The sequence below is a fragment of the Pipistrellus hanaki genome (genome assembly GCF_964339955.1).
Source record: "Pipistrellus hanaki genome assembly, chromosome: 2".
Taxonomy (NCBI): Eukaryota; Metazoa; Chordata; class Mammalia; order Chiroptera; family Vespertilionidae; genus Pipistrellus; species Pipistrellus hanaki.
In genome coordinates this window covers 197134501-197150611 of record NC_140504.1, presented here as the reverse complement: position 1 = coordinate 197150611, position 16111 = coordinate 197134501, and the positions used below count along the sequence as shown (strand labels likewise).

At 50.4% G+C, this 16111-nt stretch overlaps 3 protein-coding genes across 11 annotated transcripts in view; all 3 read left to right on the top strand.

The window, feature by feature from the left end:
* CAMTA1 (calmodulin binding transcription activator 1) overlaps nt 1-5196 on the top strand; it is a 540293-nt gene extending 535097 nt beyond the window's left edge. For all 9 annotated transcript variants that reach the window (XM_084875718.1, XM_084875717.1, XM_084875716.1 and 6 more), the window contains one exon: nt 1891-5196. In XM_084875718.1, the coding sequence (XP_084731844.1) occupies nt 1891-1954 (64 nt within the window). In that variant the 3' untranslated portion in view covers nt 1955-5196. The remainder of the gene's footprint in view (nt 1-1890) is intronic.
* The window catches only part of PER3 (period circadian regulator 3), a 147031-nt gene that overhangs the window by 94120 nt on the left and 36800 nt on the right, over nt 1-16111 (top strand). The window lies entirely within an intron of this gene.
* On the top strand, nt 6976-15625 carry VAMP3 (vesicle associated membrane protein 3). The gene is made up of 5 exons (XM_084875854.1): nt 6976-7081; nt 8628-8706; nt 11993-12151; nt 13180-13231; nt 13936-15625. Coding segments are annotated over exons 1-5 (309 nt in total). The 5' UTR covers nt 6976-7079; the 3' UTR covers nt 13953-15625.

Below are 16111 nucleotides of genomic sequence, written 5' to 3'. Positions count from 1 at the left end.
GGACGGGCCCCGTGCCTGTCTGTGGACGGGCCCCCTGCCTGTCTGTGGACGGGCCCCGTGCCTGTCTGTGGACGGGCCCCGTGCCTGTCTGTGGACGGGCCCCGTGCCTGTCTGTGGACTGGCCCCGTGCCTGTCTGTGGCCGGGCCCCGTGCCAGATGTGGCACTCGAAGAAGCATGCACGTCGGCCCTGGTTCAGCAGGCGCAGACCATTGCATGCCCAGAGGTACACGTGGCATCGCTGCATGCCTTGCATTTCTCCAGCCAAAGAGCTGCTAGTGTAGACATTGCATGTTTAAAAATTGAACGCAGACGAGAGCATGTTTCAATTTTTAAAAAGCCACCGGCTTACCAAGTCCGCATGTCTAAAACCAGGGACCTGGAATGGTGCACCCTCTGTAAGGTCATGCCCAGGTTACCCGAGAACTTAGCGAACCACCGTGCATTTCCTGATAAAACTTAAAACTAAATAAGGCCAGGGTGCAGCTAGGAACACAGCCACGGCTTCTAAACGCACCTGTTAATAAAGACGGGTTTAACGGTCTTAACGATCCTCTGCTGGATCGAGCTGGGCTGCTGTGTTCAGCAACGAAATCAGACGAGCAAGGCGCCCAGTGCTGCCCTCCTCTCTCGTGTCGATGATGATACGGTGGGAGCGATGCTGCCCGGAGGCGGCCAGCAGAGCCAGTGGCATCTTGAACCGCTGTCCCAGCAGATGTGCCGCCTCTGGAACAAGCACCTTGCTCCTTCACCACTGGGTTTCCAGTGTCTTCCCCCCACTGGGTTTCCACACGTGTTCTCCCACTCGCGTTTATCCAGAGAGTAAACTCCATCGGCTTTGCAGTAAATGTAAACGTGCCAATAGAACTGCAGGTACCGGGAGAGACGTTACTGACCTCTGGGTTAGAGATCTGTATTCCCAAGACCCACGTTAGACAGACAGACAGCCAGATGGCCCGCCAGGCCGTGGAAGTACAGCCCCCGCCCTGGGAAACTGCCACTTCTGGGGGGGTTAGACCCCGGGGCCGCTGGCATGTGATCCTTCTGCCACGAAGGCGGGGTCTTGGCTGGTCAGTGAGAGAACTCTGCCCTGGCACCTAGTCTGCCTGCGTCAGGGGGCCACGCTCAAACACCGCAGCGCGTGCTCACGTTAAAACGCGGACTGGAGGCCGTCCTTAGCAAACCCTCCGCTGAGGTCAGCTTTCCAGGGCTCGGGCAGGGTTCCATTTGGATGTGGTCAGCACACCCTGTTGGACAGTTGGAACCAAGTCCCTTCGGTGCAGTATGGGGGTGGGGAGGCGGCAAATGTCCTAGGAGTATGGGGGTGGGGAGGTGCCCGGAACATCTCTTCTAGGAAGCACGTCGGGAGCACGGACACCAGGCTCCCCGGGAGTGAGCCCGAGAGCCACGCAGTGTGAGCTCAGGGCCCAGGCCCCTGGCAGTCCTGAGTCTGAGCAAAGGCAGCACGTTCCCTAGGCCAGGCCGCACCCTGGCTGGCATCGCCTGGAATTATAGGAGCTGCAGGGCGGGGGTGGTGCCTCCGGCTGAGGAGAAAGCTGCTTGACCGGTGAACATTGTCTGAGGCGCACACGTTACTGCAGCGCCCGATCCGTGAAGTAGTTTCGGTTCTGCTTTGTGTTGGGAGCAGGTGGCGGCAGAGCCGAGATTCCGGAAGGGCCCTGCCTTCCTCTGGAGCATGTCCCCCTGCAGTTAAACCGGTTTCTTTGGCCCTCAGTCCTCAAATGGTCTTTTTCCTTTTTCTTCTTTGTTCTCTCTCTCTCTCTTTTTTTTTTTTTTTTTTTTTTTACTTTCGAGGGAATGGGACTGCCCTTCCTGGACCTGGTCCCTTTCGCTCCGTAGTTATCACCTGGTGTCTTGTGTTTCTCTTGCAGAGTGAAAGAATTGAAAAGGGCCAAGGAACTTGAAGACACACAGCAGCATCCCTTAGCAATGTGACATTGCTTTTCAGACTGTTTTCATTTCTGTTTTTAGCAGAGACATGCAACAACACTCAAGCTCGCGCGCGCACACACACACACACACACACGCACTCACACACACGCACACACTCACACACAATCCCTCTGCAGTTTTGGAGAGATCAGCTGCAGGATTTTAACAGGAATGTTTTGTTCATTGCATTTGCACTTTCATGGACAACTTTTAATTTGATCAGCAAGACATCATGGAACTCAAATCTTCTGTCGGATCGCGAGGAAGGGAGAGGCTCCCTCTGGGGAAGCGGCCGCTCTCCCGCTCACATAGGGCTGTACTCAAACATCGCGTGGAAACTGTACAAATATTTATACCAAAAATATAGGGAAGAGGCGGCGGGATGCACTGGCAACGAGAGGACGCTGTTCCCGCACCTGCCAGTTCCTTCCGAGAAGCTGACTCTTCGGGATTCGTTGTCGGCGGAGGGCTTCGGTCATCCCAATCTCGATTGCGTCCGTGCGTTCTCATTTCCTTCACTGTCATGTTTGTTCTTGTTTTGACCTCTACAGCACACTTAATGCAACTTTTAAAAAATCTGCAGGTTTTTAATGTCTTGTGGAAATTTGCAGAGGGGCGGGCGTGGCAAACGGGTAATGCATGGGAAATAAGGAGAAGCCGCTTCTGGCGTCAAGAGTTGTTTTCTTGTCCCCACCCCCTCCCAAGAACCTGCGCGGAATCATCGCATCCCTCCTCTCATGTTCAGCACTTTAATTTTTTTGCCTTACTTTCATGTGCAATGAGGGTTACTCAGAGAATGGGTAAAGCATGCAGCTTTCTCCAGTAACCCTGGGAAGTGTAGTCACTCCGAGGAATCATAAACCTTGCCTGGACATTTGCCACCTAAAAGATCAGCGTGGTGCTGCGTTCTGGCCAGTAAATTCCATATTTTTGGCTATATCTCATCCAAACGGAGCAGTTTCTGTGTATATATAGAAGGTAGAGATGGAAAGTGAGAAATACTTGAAAGGGATTATATTAATTGCTAAATATTTTATTCACAAAGGTCAATAACATGGCAAGATAAAATTATTTGTATAGTTTTGTCTGAATGAGCAAGAAAAATGTGGATGTATTGTTTGTATATACTGTATATATTAAAACAAAAGAGATATGTGCATGAAATCAAGAAAAAAGAAATGAACAAAAGCAAAGCATTAGTGGCTATGGTCTGTAAAATGAAACAAAAAAAAAACTTTATTTCACTATAAGAGTACTTTATTTTAAATGTTCTTTAGAAGAACATTTTGCTAAAGCATGACTAAACTGCAAAAAATTTTAAAAAAAGAGCTACTGTATTTAGACTTAGGAGAAAAGGCAGAGTAACATTACTTAAAAAAAGGATATGTTTACATTTAATTTTGGCTATCAGGAGTTTATTTTATTTTATTTAAAAAAAATTTTGCCAATGGTGCCAAGTAATGTGAATGCTAATATTGCTTAAGAAAATTAAGTTCCTTTTGCTAAACAGATAATCATAAGATGAATCCGCAAACAGCTTAATACCATCCACTCGCTCCAACAAAGAACACCTAGGACGACCAAACCCTGACAAAAGAAATAGTCCGAAAGGTAGGAAAAAAAATGTCTCACATTTTCATATCTCCTGCTGGAAATCAGAAAATGTAATAAAAAGAATTGCACACAAAAGAAATAGCTAAAACCTTAAAAGATGCAGACTGGTCCCGTAGGGATGTCACGGCATATGACTATTCTCACAGAACGAGGAGCCAAAGAAATCGGATGCTTTTAAACATTTCAATTCCAACGTCCAATCCAGGAGAATCAAGTTCACATCTGCCGATGCCAGTTTAAAAATTCCCAGGTTACGTTTCAGGACCAGTAGGTGTCAAGCTGACATAGTCGTGTGTTGTTGTTTTTTTGTGTTTTTGTTTTTGTTTTGTTGTCTTGGTTCTGGCTGCCAACTGTAAGTTACAACTCAAGGCTCGTTGTGAAGCCTAAAAATATTCACAAATAAGCTTTTAAACTGGTGTCTTTTCAGAAGGAAGGTAGACACAACAGGACCGAGGTTAAAAACTGGGGTCAGTGCTCTTGGTGCCTTTTCTATAATTGTACTTGTTTTTTAATTACTTCCTTTCACTGCCAACCTCAAATTACTGTACAGTATACGTCTTACTGCTTGTGATCAGCTTCGACCACAGTGGCAGCCCCACGGCTAGTCGCCACCTGTACATTTGTAAACTGAGCTGACTCGGTTTTGTTCTTTTCAATGTGTGGGTTATGTTACAGCTGTTGCAGTCCCACCCTCACCCCCACGACCCCTTTTATTTTACACAGTTTTAACCTACAGGAGGACACAGTCATTCACACACCCACACACACACACCTGCATTCCTAAATGGGAATAGAACGTGAAAGCCAGCTCTCTCAGAATATCCTATCTTAAATGCCGAATCTAGATGTTTATTCCATTTATTCTGGTACAAAAAAAAACTGATCTTTTGACAAGAGTAATGACCTCAGTGGGTTTGCTTTTTAACCCTCACACTCATTCTATTGTGTTGGTGTTCCACATGCTACATTACTCGCTGAGTGAGTTAGACGGTTCGGGAAGAGAAAGACGGATGGAGAACTGGGAGGGTTCTCGTGGAGGGGACAGGAAGCAGCAGTACAAACTGTGAATCCTAGGGGAGGTGCCGACACACTCCCGCCGATACGAAGCACTTCTGACCCCCTTTTCCTTGGTTATGAATCTTCATTTTGAATAGAAGATGATAGATAAGCGCAGCTTTCTTGGATAATCTGAATTCCCAAGTGCCAGGAGTAGGATTTCATTATATATTAAAAAAAAAAAAAAAATAGCTAATCTTATTCTGTCTCCTGAAGATTTCATTGCTATTCTTGTTACCCATTTGAAATCAGCTGTACTGTGTGAACGAAACAAAGACACTAACTCGAACCCCTTTCTGGCTGCACGGTCGCTTATGGCAGTTCCACACAGTAGTTGGCGCCCAACGGGGGGTCCCTGAGACTTGCATGTAAAACTAGTCTAGATGTCTCCTTTTTTGTAAGTTTTATTTTTGTAATTGTGCATGTAAAGCATCATTGAATCAATGGGTCTGTTGAAGAACTCAGCTGCTGGAAACCATGCAAAATGTTTTGAATTGCCCTTAAACTATGGAAAATGTTTTCTGAATGCTTTATATTCTTTCTGCTGTAAATTAAAAATGAAGAAAATTTCCCCATATTATGTGTGTTGTGTTGCTTTCGCTTGACCTGGTACTACCATCCAAGCTGGACGGGCGTGTTTCAAACCATATGAAGTCACTGCAAGGACTTCCTTAGATCCAGATGTGACATTTTGACGTTGAATGTTTTATGTTGAATATTTTATGTCCACGATGGGAAAAATTTCTTAGTAAATTCAGTTTCTATTGTAGTAGAACACTTTCAACCATCTTCTCGGGCACCTCTCCTTGTATCATTTGCTTTATTTGAATGATAAAGACACCAGTCTACATTTACCTTTTCGGGCCTGACCCATGAACCAGGAAATCATGGATTCCCGGTCAGGGCACATGGCAGGAGGCAGCTGACAAATGATTCCCATCGTTTATGTTTCCATCTCTCCATCTCCCTCTCTGAAATCAATAAAAATATAAAGATAAATAAATTCGCCTTTTCCGTTAAAACCCTCACACATGTGTTAAAAGGCACTGTCCAGCTGACTCCTGTCCCAGAGCCTCACCTCTCCGGTGGTCCCTCCCCATCTCATCCATCGCAACGCCACTGCCATACAGACTGCACGCTCTGCCTGAGGCCTGGATGGTTTCTGCAGCCCACCACATTTAAAGGACCCTTTCCGTGTCTATCCAGTCTCCATTCCATCTTATTTCACCTGTGTCCCAGCCTGCACCCTCTGGTTGGTCTGTGCCATTTCCACTGTTTTCTTGGTTCCTGGTCTTTGTCCATCTCTTGCCTGGAAAGTCTCAAATCCCACCTCCTCTCTGACACTGTCTTGTTTAATGTATACTAACATTTCACTTTTCAAATTGTTCCATTGACAGTTGGAAAAGGCAGGTTAGTGTTTATTTTCCGTGTCTCATCTAACTTGCCAGATGACCTATTAGTGTTCTGTTTTTGAGGTAGGAGGTGCCTATGTTGGTAAAAATACTTTAATACAACCTGAAAGCACTGCAAAGTAACCCTCTGCATTCAGCTACGTGCCTCCGCCTCCATAGGATCAGAAGTTGGAGACCTACTCTGTGCTAGGGGCCCTGGAATATGCAAGTGTAGAAACTACAGTTCCTATGTGCAATGACAAATATTTATTCGTGGCACGAATACGAAGACAGTGAACCCAAACCAACCAATGTCTGATAAATGCCCCAAATGGATGCACATCTCATTTTAACAGGTTTGTTGGAAAAATGTGGGGTCTGCCGGGCTACTAGTTTCATGTGGGGAGTTGAGCAGGAACACACAGATGTCTCCAATGTAGTCACCGCCCGAGAAACGGCCCACCCTGGCTGACCTGCAGTCCCTCTCCTGTGCCTCATGCACCACGGCTCCCAGGGTCCGTGCGGGCGGCGGGCGCCTGGGACAGGAGCGGTCCATAACCCACCTGCGCTCCGTGGGCAGACGCCGGCCCTCAGCACCAACCCAGCGCCTGGTGTGGCCCCGCCCCCAGCGCTCCGCCCCCGGCACTCCCACCGCGGCCTGCGCTCCCGTCCGCCTATCCGGCCCCGCCCCCTCCGACACGCCCACCGCGACCTGCCTACCTTGTCCGCCTATCCAGCCCCGCCCCTTCAGACACGCCCAGCGCAGCCTGCGCGCCCCGTCCGCCTATCCGGCTCCGCCCCCTAAGACACGCCCACCACGGCCTGCGCGCCCCGTCCGCCTATCCGGCTCCGCCCCCTAAGACACGCCCACCGCGGCCTGCGCGCCCCGTCCGCCTATCCGGCTCCGCCCCCTAAGACACGCCCACCGCGGCCTGCGCGCCCGCCGCCCATCCGGCCCCGCCCTGTGACGTCATCGGCCCCCGCGCCACCACCGCTCCGCCCAGGTCCCGGCCTCCGGTCCAGCTCCGCCGCCCCGTCGACACTCGCCCGCCGCCACCGCCGCCAAAATGTGAGTGACGCCTTGCGAGCTGGACGGCTTCGGGCCCCGGGGGGCGGCGGCCCGCGAGACTGGGAGCCCCGCCCGGCCCGGCTCCCGGGGGCAGCCTTTCGGACTCGGGCCGAGGCCTTGAGAGCCTGTGCGGGGCTTCCGAGGCCTGGGTGGGGCGGCGGCCCCGGGAGTGCGGGCTGCAGGCGGGCGGAACGACCCCGCGGCGCCGCCGACCGCCCCGGAGGGCCCAGCGGCTTTCGGGGGGAGGGGGGTGGACCCGGAAGGAACAGGGCGGGGCCGGGGGCTTTCCACATTAGGAGTGCCCGCCCCGCCCGCGCCCCCGTGCCCTCCCCAACCTCCCTTCCCCACCTCCGGGGTCCCCCAAGGGGCTGTGGTCTGCCGGGCCGCCGCTGGGCTGGGCGCCGGAAGTTGCAGGGAAGGCTCAGTCCCGTCTCCAGGCGCCCGGGGTCGGAGTGCACTCGGGAAGGCGGCTCCGGGACTTGGTCCTGTCGCGGTCTTGCCCGTGGGGCTCTCCCGGGGCAACATCAGCACCGAACCCCCGCTCCCTCTGCAGCCTGCTCCTGGCTCACCGAGAGAGAAGGGGACGCATTCTTTCCCGGGTTCTTTCTAGGAACTTGGTGGGGGGTTCCTTCTAGGAACTGGGGGCCCCCCTCTGGAGTGGCTGCCGAGGCCGCTGGGCCAGTGGATCCCGTGGTTAAGATCTAGGTCCGTGGAATTACCCAGCACCTGGCCTAAATAAACACAGCAGCCAGCTGTGCTGACTGCCCAGCCCTCACCTTAGTCGTCTATAAAATGGGGATAATCGTAGTATTCCCCTCACCGAGTTAGGACTAAACGAGGAAACGCACCAGTACGTGGCCCTCCACCAGTGCCCGTCAGACACTGACTGCGGAGGCAGAGTGGGGGCTGCTGCCTTTGACGCCTGGGAGACACTGGCTCAGTGCATCAGTGGCTGATGTATGCAAGACACCTGCTGGGCGCTGTCTTAGGAAGAGGGAGGGCCTCTCGGGACTAGGCCTGTAATCTCTTAGGATCCATTTTGATAAATATCCAATCCAATCAAAGGGCTACCAACCAAGTATTGGAAACAGGAAGGTCTTCAAACCCAGTGCGGTCAGGGAAGTTCTGCCTGGGGAGAAAGAAGGCATTTGGTGAGACGGTTCAGAGGGGGCATTGTCGTCCTGTGTCTGTGAAGGCCGGTATTTACCGTCCTGGGAAAAAGGCACTCTGTCACTCTCCAAGGATACCCAGTGCGTTCAAGTAGATGTGTGGCTTGAAAAAACCACTAGAAAACCGGGAAGTAGAGTTTATCTGTCTGAGGACCAGGCTCCTCAGTGATACAAAGCAGATTCTATTAAACCTCTCCTTAGACCCTGGTCACTTTGAACGTGTGGGTGAATGTTGGAAACTCCAGAGGAGCTAGGAGAAACATCGTTAGAACCGTTGTTCATTATTCATTTTCTGCTTCAGTTCCGAAGTTCCTGGAATGACTTAAAAATGTATGTGGAGTGCTCTGGGCTGACACGCGTGCCTTTGCATGTTTCAGGTCTACAGGCGCACCTGCAGGTCCCACTGCCTCCGGCAGTAACCGGAAGCTTCAGCAGACGCAGAACCAAGTGGACGAGGTACTGCCCTGAAATGCTGCAAAGATGAATTGTAAACCAACATGGGAACACACTTTAGAAAGAGTGTCACAGGAGTGTGACTGTAAAGTGGCTTTTGACTGCATCATAAAAGTAACGAAATTTTGCCGATCAGGAAGCCCTGATCGAAGCAGAAGTCAGATTCTCCTGGTTCCTGCTTGTTTTTCTGTGACCAGGTCACATCCTGAAACGCAGATCCCTCTCCCTGAGGGCATTCCTCTGAGAACTGCTTTATAATGTATATTTTGCCACTAAAAAGAAAAAAGAAAACATTGGAAGAAAGATAACTACTTTATAAAATAGGGTAATCAAATATTCAGAATTAGATCTATAGGATGTTCAAGCCAAGACCAACCCTTCTAACCAGATTGTCATCGAAATGCTGCGCCCACAGCCTGACCTCTATTACTCAGCCTGAGCGCCTCTGGGCTTAGCTCCACTTGTTGCCCATTGACATACAGAAAGCAGATGCTGGCAAGTTGCTCTAGCCCAGCAAATCTGCATTTGTGGAATTCTTGAGTTAGAGGGTGCTCACAGCATCTTCGTTCTGCCCTGTTTGCAGACCCACAAGGGAAGATTGGCAAATTCAAACTACTATTTCCATGTCCCTAAAAGCCATCATTGTCCAACAAGGGTATCATGGTCTTTCTGCATGTAGCTGCCTTAGAAAGCGGTGTTCAACTTCTGTTAAATTAGGCAGGGGCCACATACATGGTGATGGAAGATGTGGTGGGCATGCAGTGCCACATACAGATCATGTATCATAGAAATGTCCCCTTAAAACTTACATGATCTATTAACCAAGTCACCCCAATAAATGCAAGAAAAATATAAAAGTAAAACTTCTGTTAAACTAGGCTTAACAGTGGATTGCTAAAGCATATGGTAATATTTTCATACTTAGAGGCAAGAATGTTCCTTCCTTCCCCTGGCGGCCAGGGCCAGCAGCGCCTTCGCTCTGGCTGGAGCTGCCTTTCCCCCTTCCCACGCTGCCCAGAGGCCCGGAGTGGCTGGGGAGGTGCCGAATGCATGGTCCTCGCCATGGCAGCGACCAAGCGTCCTGCCCGCCCCTTCCACTCAGCACCTGTGTATGCAAATTAGCCTGCCATCTTTGTTGGGTTAATTTGCATATTTCTGATTGGCTGGTGGGTGTTGTGAGGGTAAGGTCAATTAGCATGTTACTCTTTTATTAGGTAGATGATGGCTTTATGAAATATAAAAAAAAATTTATATTTTTATGCTAAGAAACCCAATCTAATTGCATCTTGGATGGAACTTTATTTACTTACAAAATCATATTGGGTCCTTTTTCTCAACCAAAGGAATTTTAAGGAGAGTTGTTTGTGTTTTTAACTCAGGTGAAATTCACACAACAAAATTAGCCATTTTAAAGCGCACAGCTCAGTGGTTCTTTGTGATAGTCTCAGAGTTATGCAACCATTACTTCTGTCTGGTTTCACAATTTTGTCACCACCACAGAACACCTTGTACACATTTAGTTACTCCTCTTTCTGCTGTTTCTCCCACTCACTGGCTTCCTGTTTCCATGGATTTTCTCCTTCTCTGTATATCGTATAAAAGGAATCACACTGTGTGGCCTCTTGTGTCTGGCTCCTTTCACTTAGTATGATATTTTTGGTGCTGATCCAACTTGTAACAACTCTCAGCACCTTGCTCCTTTTTGTGGCTGAGTAATATTCCATTGCATGTGTGTCCCTTGTTTATCCATTCACTTAGTTGTTCACCTTTTGGCTTTACCAGTAATGCTGCTTATAGACATTTGCATACAAGTTTCTGTGTGTGCATGTGTTTTCATTTCCCTTGGGTATGTATCTCGGAATGGAGTCGCTGGGTCATGTGGCAGTTCTATGATCAGCGTTGCCACAGTGGCAGCATCGTTTCAGATGCACACCAGCAACAGCCAGGGGTCCCTGTTTCTCACATCCTCACCAACACTTGTTATTTGCCTTTGTTGTTGCTGTTGTTATAGACATCCTAGTGAGTATGAAATAGTATCTCCTTGTGGCTTTGATTTGCAGTTCCTTAATGACCAGTGTTGTTGAACTTATCATGTGTTTTTTCACAATCTGTATATATTCTTTGTAGAAATGTCTATTTCAGCCCATTACCTTTTTATTGAATTTATTGGTTTTTAGAGAGAAAAGGAAAGGGAGTGAGAGAGAGATACATCAACTGGTCATTCTGTTTATCCATGCATTCATTGTTTCCTGTATGTACCTTGACTGGGAATCAAACCCACAACCTTGGTGTATCTGGATCATGCTCTAACAAACTGAGCTACCTAAACAGGGCCAAGACCATTGAAATTTTTATTTCAATTGAGATTGTGATGACTCTGCACATAAGTACATCATTTTGGCAAGTACTGTCCTCTTAACAATAGTAAGTCTTCCAGCCCAGGAACGCAGGATGTCTTCCCACTTTCAGCTGTTTTATAGTTTCAGTCCAAGTGTTTGCGTGCCGGGCTCAGCTTATCCGTGAGTGTTTTATTCTTTTGGATGCTATTGTATACAGAATTGTCTCTGCTAACTTCCTTTTGATTGTTATGTATGGAAACACTGGTTTGTGGATGCTGACATTGTACCCTGAAACTTTACTGCATTTGTTTATTAATAACCCTATTATGGATTTTTTGGGATTTTCTACATATGGATCATCTGTAAATATGGATCATTTCTTTCTTCCTTTTTAATTTGGATACCTTTTGTTTCTTTTTCTTGCCCAGTTGCTCTGGCCAGAACTTCCAGTACAATGTTGAACAGCAGTAGAGAATGTGGGCATCCTTGTCTTGTTCCCTGATCTTAGGGGGAAAGCTTTCTGTTTGTTTGTTTGTTTGTTTTATTCTCACCCAAAGATATGTTTATTGACTTGAGAGAGAGAGAGGAAGGGAGAGAGAGAAACATCTATGTGAGAGAGAAACATTAATTTCTCTCGTACATGCCCTGAACAGGATAGAACCAGGAGCCTTTTAGTGTGTAGGACAGGACGACACTCCAGTCAGCTGAGCCAGCCGCCAGGTTTTTGTTTCGTTTTTGTCCATTGAGCATGGGTGTTAGTTGTGGGGTTTTTCCCAAGAACACCCTTTGTTACGTTAAGGAAGTTCCCTTCTAGTCCCACTTTACTGAGTGTTTATTTCATGGGATGGTGAGGCTTGGCCCCCCTTTGAATGGAAGTTTGGCTCAAATAGCAAGGTGCTGTCCTTCTGTTCCTCCATTTCTTGTGTGACCTGCTGGGTCTCGCGCACCAGGTGGTGGACATCATGCGGGTGAACGTGGACAAGGTGCTGGAGAGAGACCAGAAGCTCTCTGAGCTGGACGACCGCGCGGACGCCCTGCAGGCCGGAGCTTCCCAGTTTGAGACAAGCGCCGCGAAGCTGAAGAGGAAGTACTGGTGGAAGAACTGCAAGGTCAGTCCCCCCCTTCCTCTCTACGCGAGGCCCCTCTGCGTCCCGGCTGGCTGAGCCCACAGACCTGGGCTTGCCTAGACCTTGCGGGTGAGAGTGACGCCCCGTGGAAATGAGGGTGACTGAATCTAAAACACTGACTGTACCCCCTTTTCTGTCCCCACGGGGACACCTCCCCGTTCTGTGCTGACTTTAGGAAGCATGTGGACCACACAAAGTTTAAAAAAACCAGCAGCAGCCTGTAGGAGTGCCCAAACCCATCCCAGACATGAGCCTTCCAGCCCGCCCCCAGCGGAGCCTGCTCACAGGCTGCGGGAGAGGTGGCGGTGGTGCGCCTGCGGGTGGTGCTGGAGCGGCTCCCAGGAGCAGGGCCCCTGCGGGTCTTACGTGACTGTCACAGACACGTTCCCCGTCAGAGGCGTGCTCCCCGTCAGAGGCGTGCTCCCCGTCAGAGGCGCGCTCCCCGTCAGAGGTGTGCTCCCCGTCAGAGATACACTCCCCGTCAGAGGTGTGCTCCCCGTCAGAGGTGTGCTCCCCGTCAGAGGCGCACTCCCCGTCAGAGGTGTGCTCCCCGTCAGAGGTGTGCTCCCCGTCAGAGGCGTGCTCCCTGTCAAAGACACGTTCCCTGTCAGAGACGTGCTCCCCGTCAGAGATGCGCTCCCTCCCCGTCAGAGACGCGCTCCCTGTCATGCGGGCATGTGGGCCACCAGATCCCTGTGTCCTGCCCTCCCCCGGCGTGGAAGTGACACTTCCCCATACGTTCTGTGCCCAGAGGCCCCTCCCGGCGTGGGGACTCACATGCACAGACAGTGCTGCTGAGGGCCCAGCCCATGTGGCGAGCTTACGAGACGCAGATAGTCGCCTGCAGATCTGATGGAGAGCATCACATTCGGGCTTTAAAACTGCCTTCTCCCAGACTGGGCTGCACCTGACGGCCTTTCAGTGACTGGGTGACAGATGGCACCCTTCGGTCAGGCCCTCTTTCTTTGGGAATGTGACCCGGAGTGTGACCCGGGCGTGTTTCGTTGCAGATGTGGGCCATAGGGGTCGCCGTGGTGGTCATCATCATCATCATCATCATCGGTGAGTCTGTCCTTCGCGCAGTGGAACTCGGGCTTCACGTCCAGGCTAGTTCAGTCCAGAGTCTCGTTCCCTTCAGGAAACGTCTCAAACACGGGTGTTGTCTGATTTAAGTCTGAGGTTTTTTAGGTAAACATCAATATGGTAAAAGTCGAGAAAATGCATTTACTTATTCCCACTGGCCCATCCATTTTCCCTCTGAGTCTGTTTCCATCACATTTCCTTTGTGAGGAGCAGTGTGGTCCAGCAGTGACAGGCACGGGCCAGCCTAGCTCCCGCCATCCCACTGTGTGGCTTTGGAAGAGTTTTCCTATCCCTGAACTTGAGTTTCCTCATTTGTAACATGGGATAACAAGAGTACCTACCTCATATGTTTGTCATGAGGCCAAAACTGCTTCATATATAAAAGTGCTTAGGGTGTTACGAGGCACATGGTAATAATAATAGTTTCATAAATAAATAAATACACTCCCACCATTACTGTTAGCGCTATGAGACTGATACAGTTTTAGAACACCTGGCCATTTTAGCCAGCACACACACATCTTCGAGCCCTTCTCGGGACAGTCTGGTCTGGCCTCCACAGAACGCAGCTCAGCCCCAGGAGGAGCAGGCAGCGCCCTCCGCCCACCGGGGACGGGGTGCGGGTTGGGTGTGGGTGCGCGAGAAGCTAACTGTGTCTCCTTGCTCCCCCTCCCGGTGCTCAGTGTGGAGCGTGTCCTAGTGAGGAGCCGGGAGCCGCCAGCTGCTCTTCTGGAAGCCTCGCGAGACGTGGACACAGAGCCTGCTATCTATCACGCTTACAAACTGTCATTACCATGATTGTCCTCTGCTCCTTAATGTCAACTTCGATTCTTAGGAAATGTGCCTTTTTTTTTTCTTCTAACGTGCACTCCACACTAGAAGCGTGGTCAGCCCGGCCGCGTTTTGCACAGTGCCTTTCCCACTTCACACTTTACCCCGGGCTGAGGAAGCCTTCTGGCTTGCAGAGTGCATAACCCAGCATAGCGTTGTCTGAGTAATCGCCTTCCGTCCCAGTTGGGGAACTTCCTTCCCAGTTAGCTGTCCTCCTCACGTGACCTTCTCTTCAGAACCACGTTTAAACCTTTGGGTAATCAGATAGCCCGTCTGTGCCTTCCAGAGAGAACACTACAGTCTCCCTCAAATCTGTGACGACACAGGTTGTGCCTTATTTTGCTCCTGTTCCGGTTCCTTAGGAGAGAACCCGCCACTGTCTGTAAGCACTGCTGACGCTCTCGCTGTGTTTAAAGTAAGATGCTGGTCAAAAATGTTGGTTCTTACATTAGATACGAAGATGTTTACTTGTTATTGTTTTGTATCATATTTTAAAAATATTTTAATCAGAAGTAACTTACCTCTTTGAAACATTTTGATAGAACTGTGGCTCTGACCAAAGTTCCTCTTTTGCCAAAAAGTAAAATGCCCCTGATTCTGCTCCTGACAGATAAATTCCAGCGGGTGACAAACGGAACCCCAGGCGCGCGTCAGAATTCAAGTTGTAACCTCGCGTGTGAAGCTTCTGCACCCTGGCAGGCCTTTCTTGCCGTAAACCCTGCAGGTGTCACACTCCCCTTCCTAGCTAGCGTGTTTCCTGGGGTCAGAGACGGTTCCAGCTGGACCCTGACCACCTCCCCCCAGAGGCAGATGGGAATGCAGCCGGGGGCTCCGTGTGTTTCTGAGAATTATGTGAGGGACAGCGTTGTCGCCTTCGAGGAAGACCGTCAGTGAACTGGTCATTGTTTGGCCCAGGCCTCACGGCCTGTAGCCTTTTGGGGTTCGTTTCTATTTTTATTCGTATTCCACTTCCTCACTCTGTCTCCTGCACTCTGCTTTCAGTTAGCATTGGTCAGGGTGCTGACTTCTCCCGGCGGCTGACCGGAGACCGGCTTTCTTTGCTGTCAGACTCAGACTGTCTGCACAGGACGCTGCTCTGGAAGAGCTGTTGCACCTGAGAGGTTTTGTTGAGACTCTCGGCGTCAGGCTGTGTGGCTCAGGGCGGAAGTCAGGTATGAATGAAGACAGGCAAGGAGGCATGGAGGGAGAAGCAGGTTTACACTCCGCCTGCTGTCCCGGGAGCTCGCGTGCTAGCATGTGACACGGGGGCCATTCCTGCGGCGTCTGTTGCCCGAGGCACGGAAACGGGGCGTCACGCCCAGCCGTGAGAAGGAAGCAGCCGGTAGTGTAGGGACGTTAGCCCCCCCGGCTCCGGTCTCTGGCCGCGTCTGACATTGAAACTTGGTGCTCTCTCCCTGGCCTTATGTTCAGTCCCCTGTAACCCACCGGCTCCTGCATTAACCCAGGAATACCTCGCTCGTATCTGCCTTTAGCTGGGAACTTGCCCACTGTAATGACATCAATAAAGTGTTTATAACATAATCCTGGTGCCTGTGTTGCTTTTAGAGGAGTAGCTGTGCCCGGTCCAAGTCCTAAAAACGGCATTCCTTGCTGTGCCCTGCCTCTCCCTGTAAACCCCTGCACACCAACCCCTCCGAGTTCTCTAACTTCCTGCTATCCCGCAGATCCCATCCGCTAGTTAACAGACGCAGGCTACCTCTGTGCAAAGTGCTTTCAGTACAGGAGAGGAGTGGGGAGCTGGCCTTCTCAGAATACCAAACTCTTCAGCATCTGGCTTCTGAATTTCTTCAGGATGTGGCCTTCCGAAGGTGCTACCCAGAGCTGGCCTCATGGCACGACAGACCGCTGCCTTCGGGGGACGGGGGATCGTGTGGGTGGTGAGGGACACTTCCAAACACATGGTTCCGTTCTCATCCTGCTTCTCTTTCCCCTGGAACAGTCTCTTAGCAGCAGCCCCAGGGAACAGTGTAACATGGTGGAAGCAGACATGTCCACCATAAAGTGTCA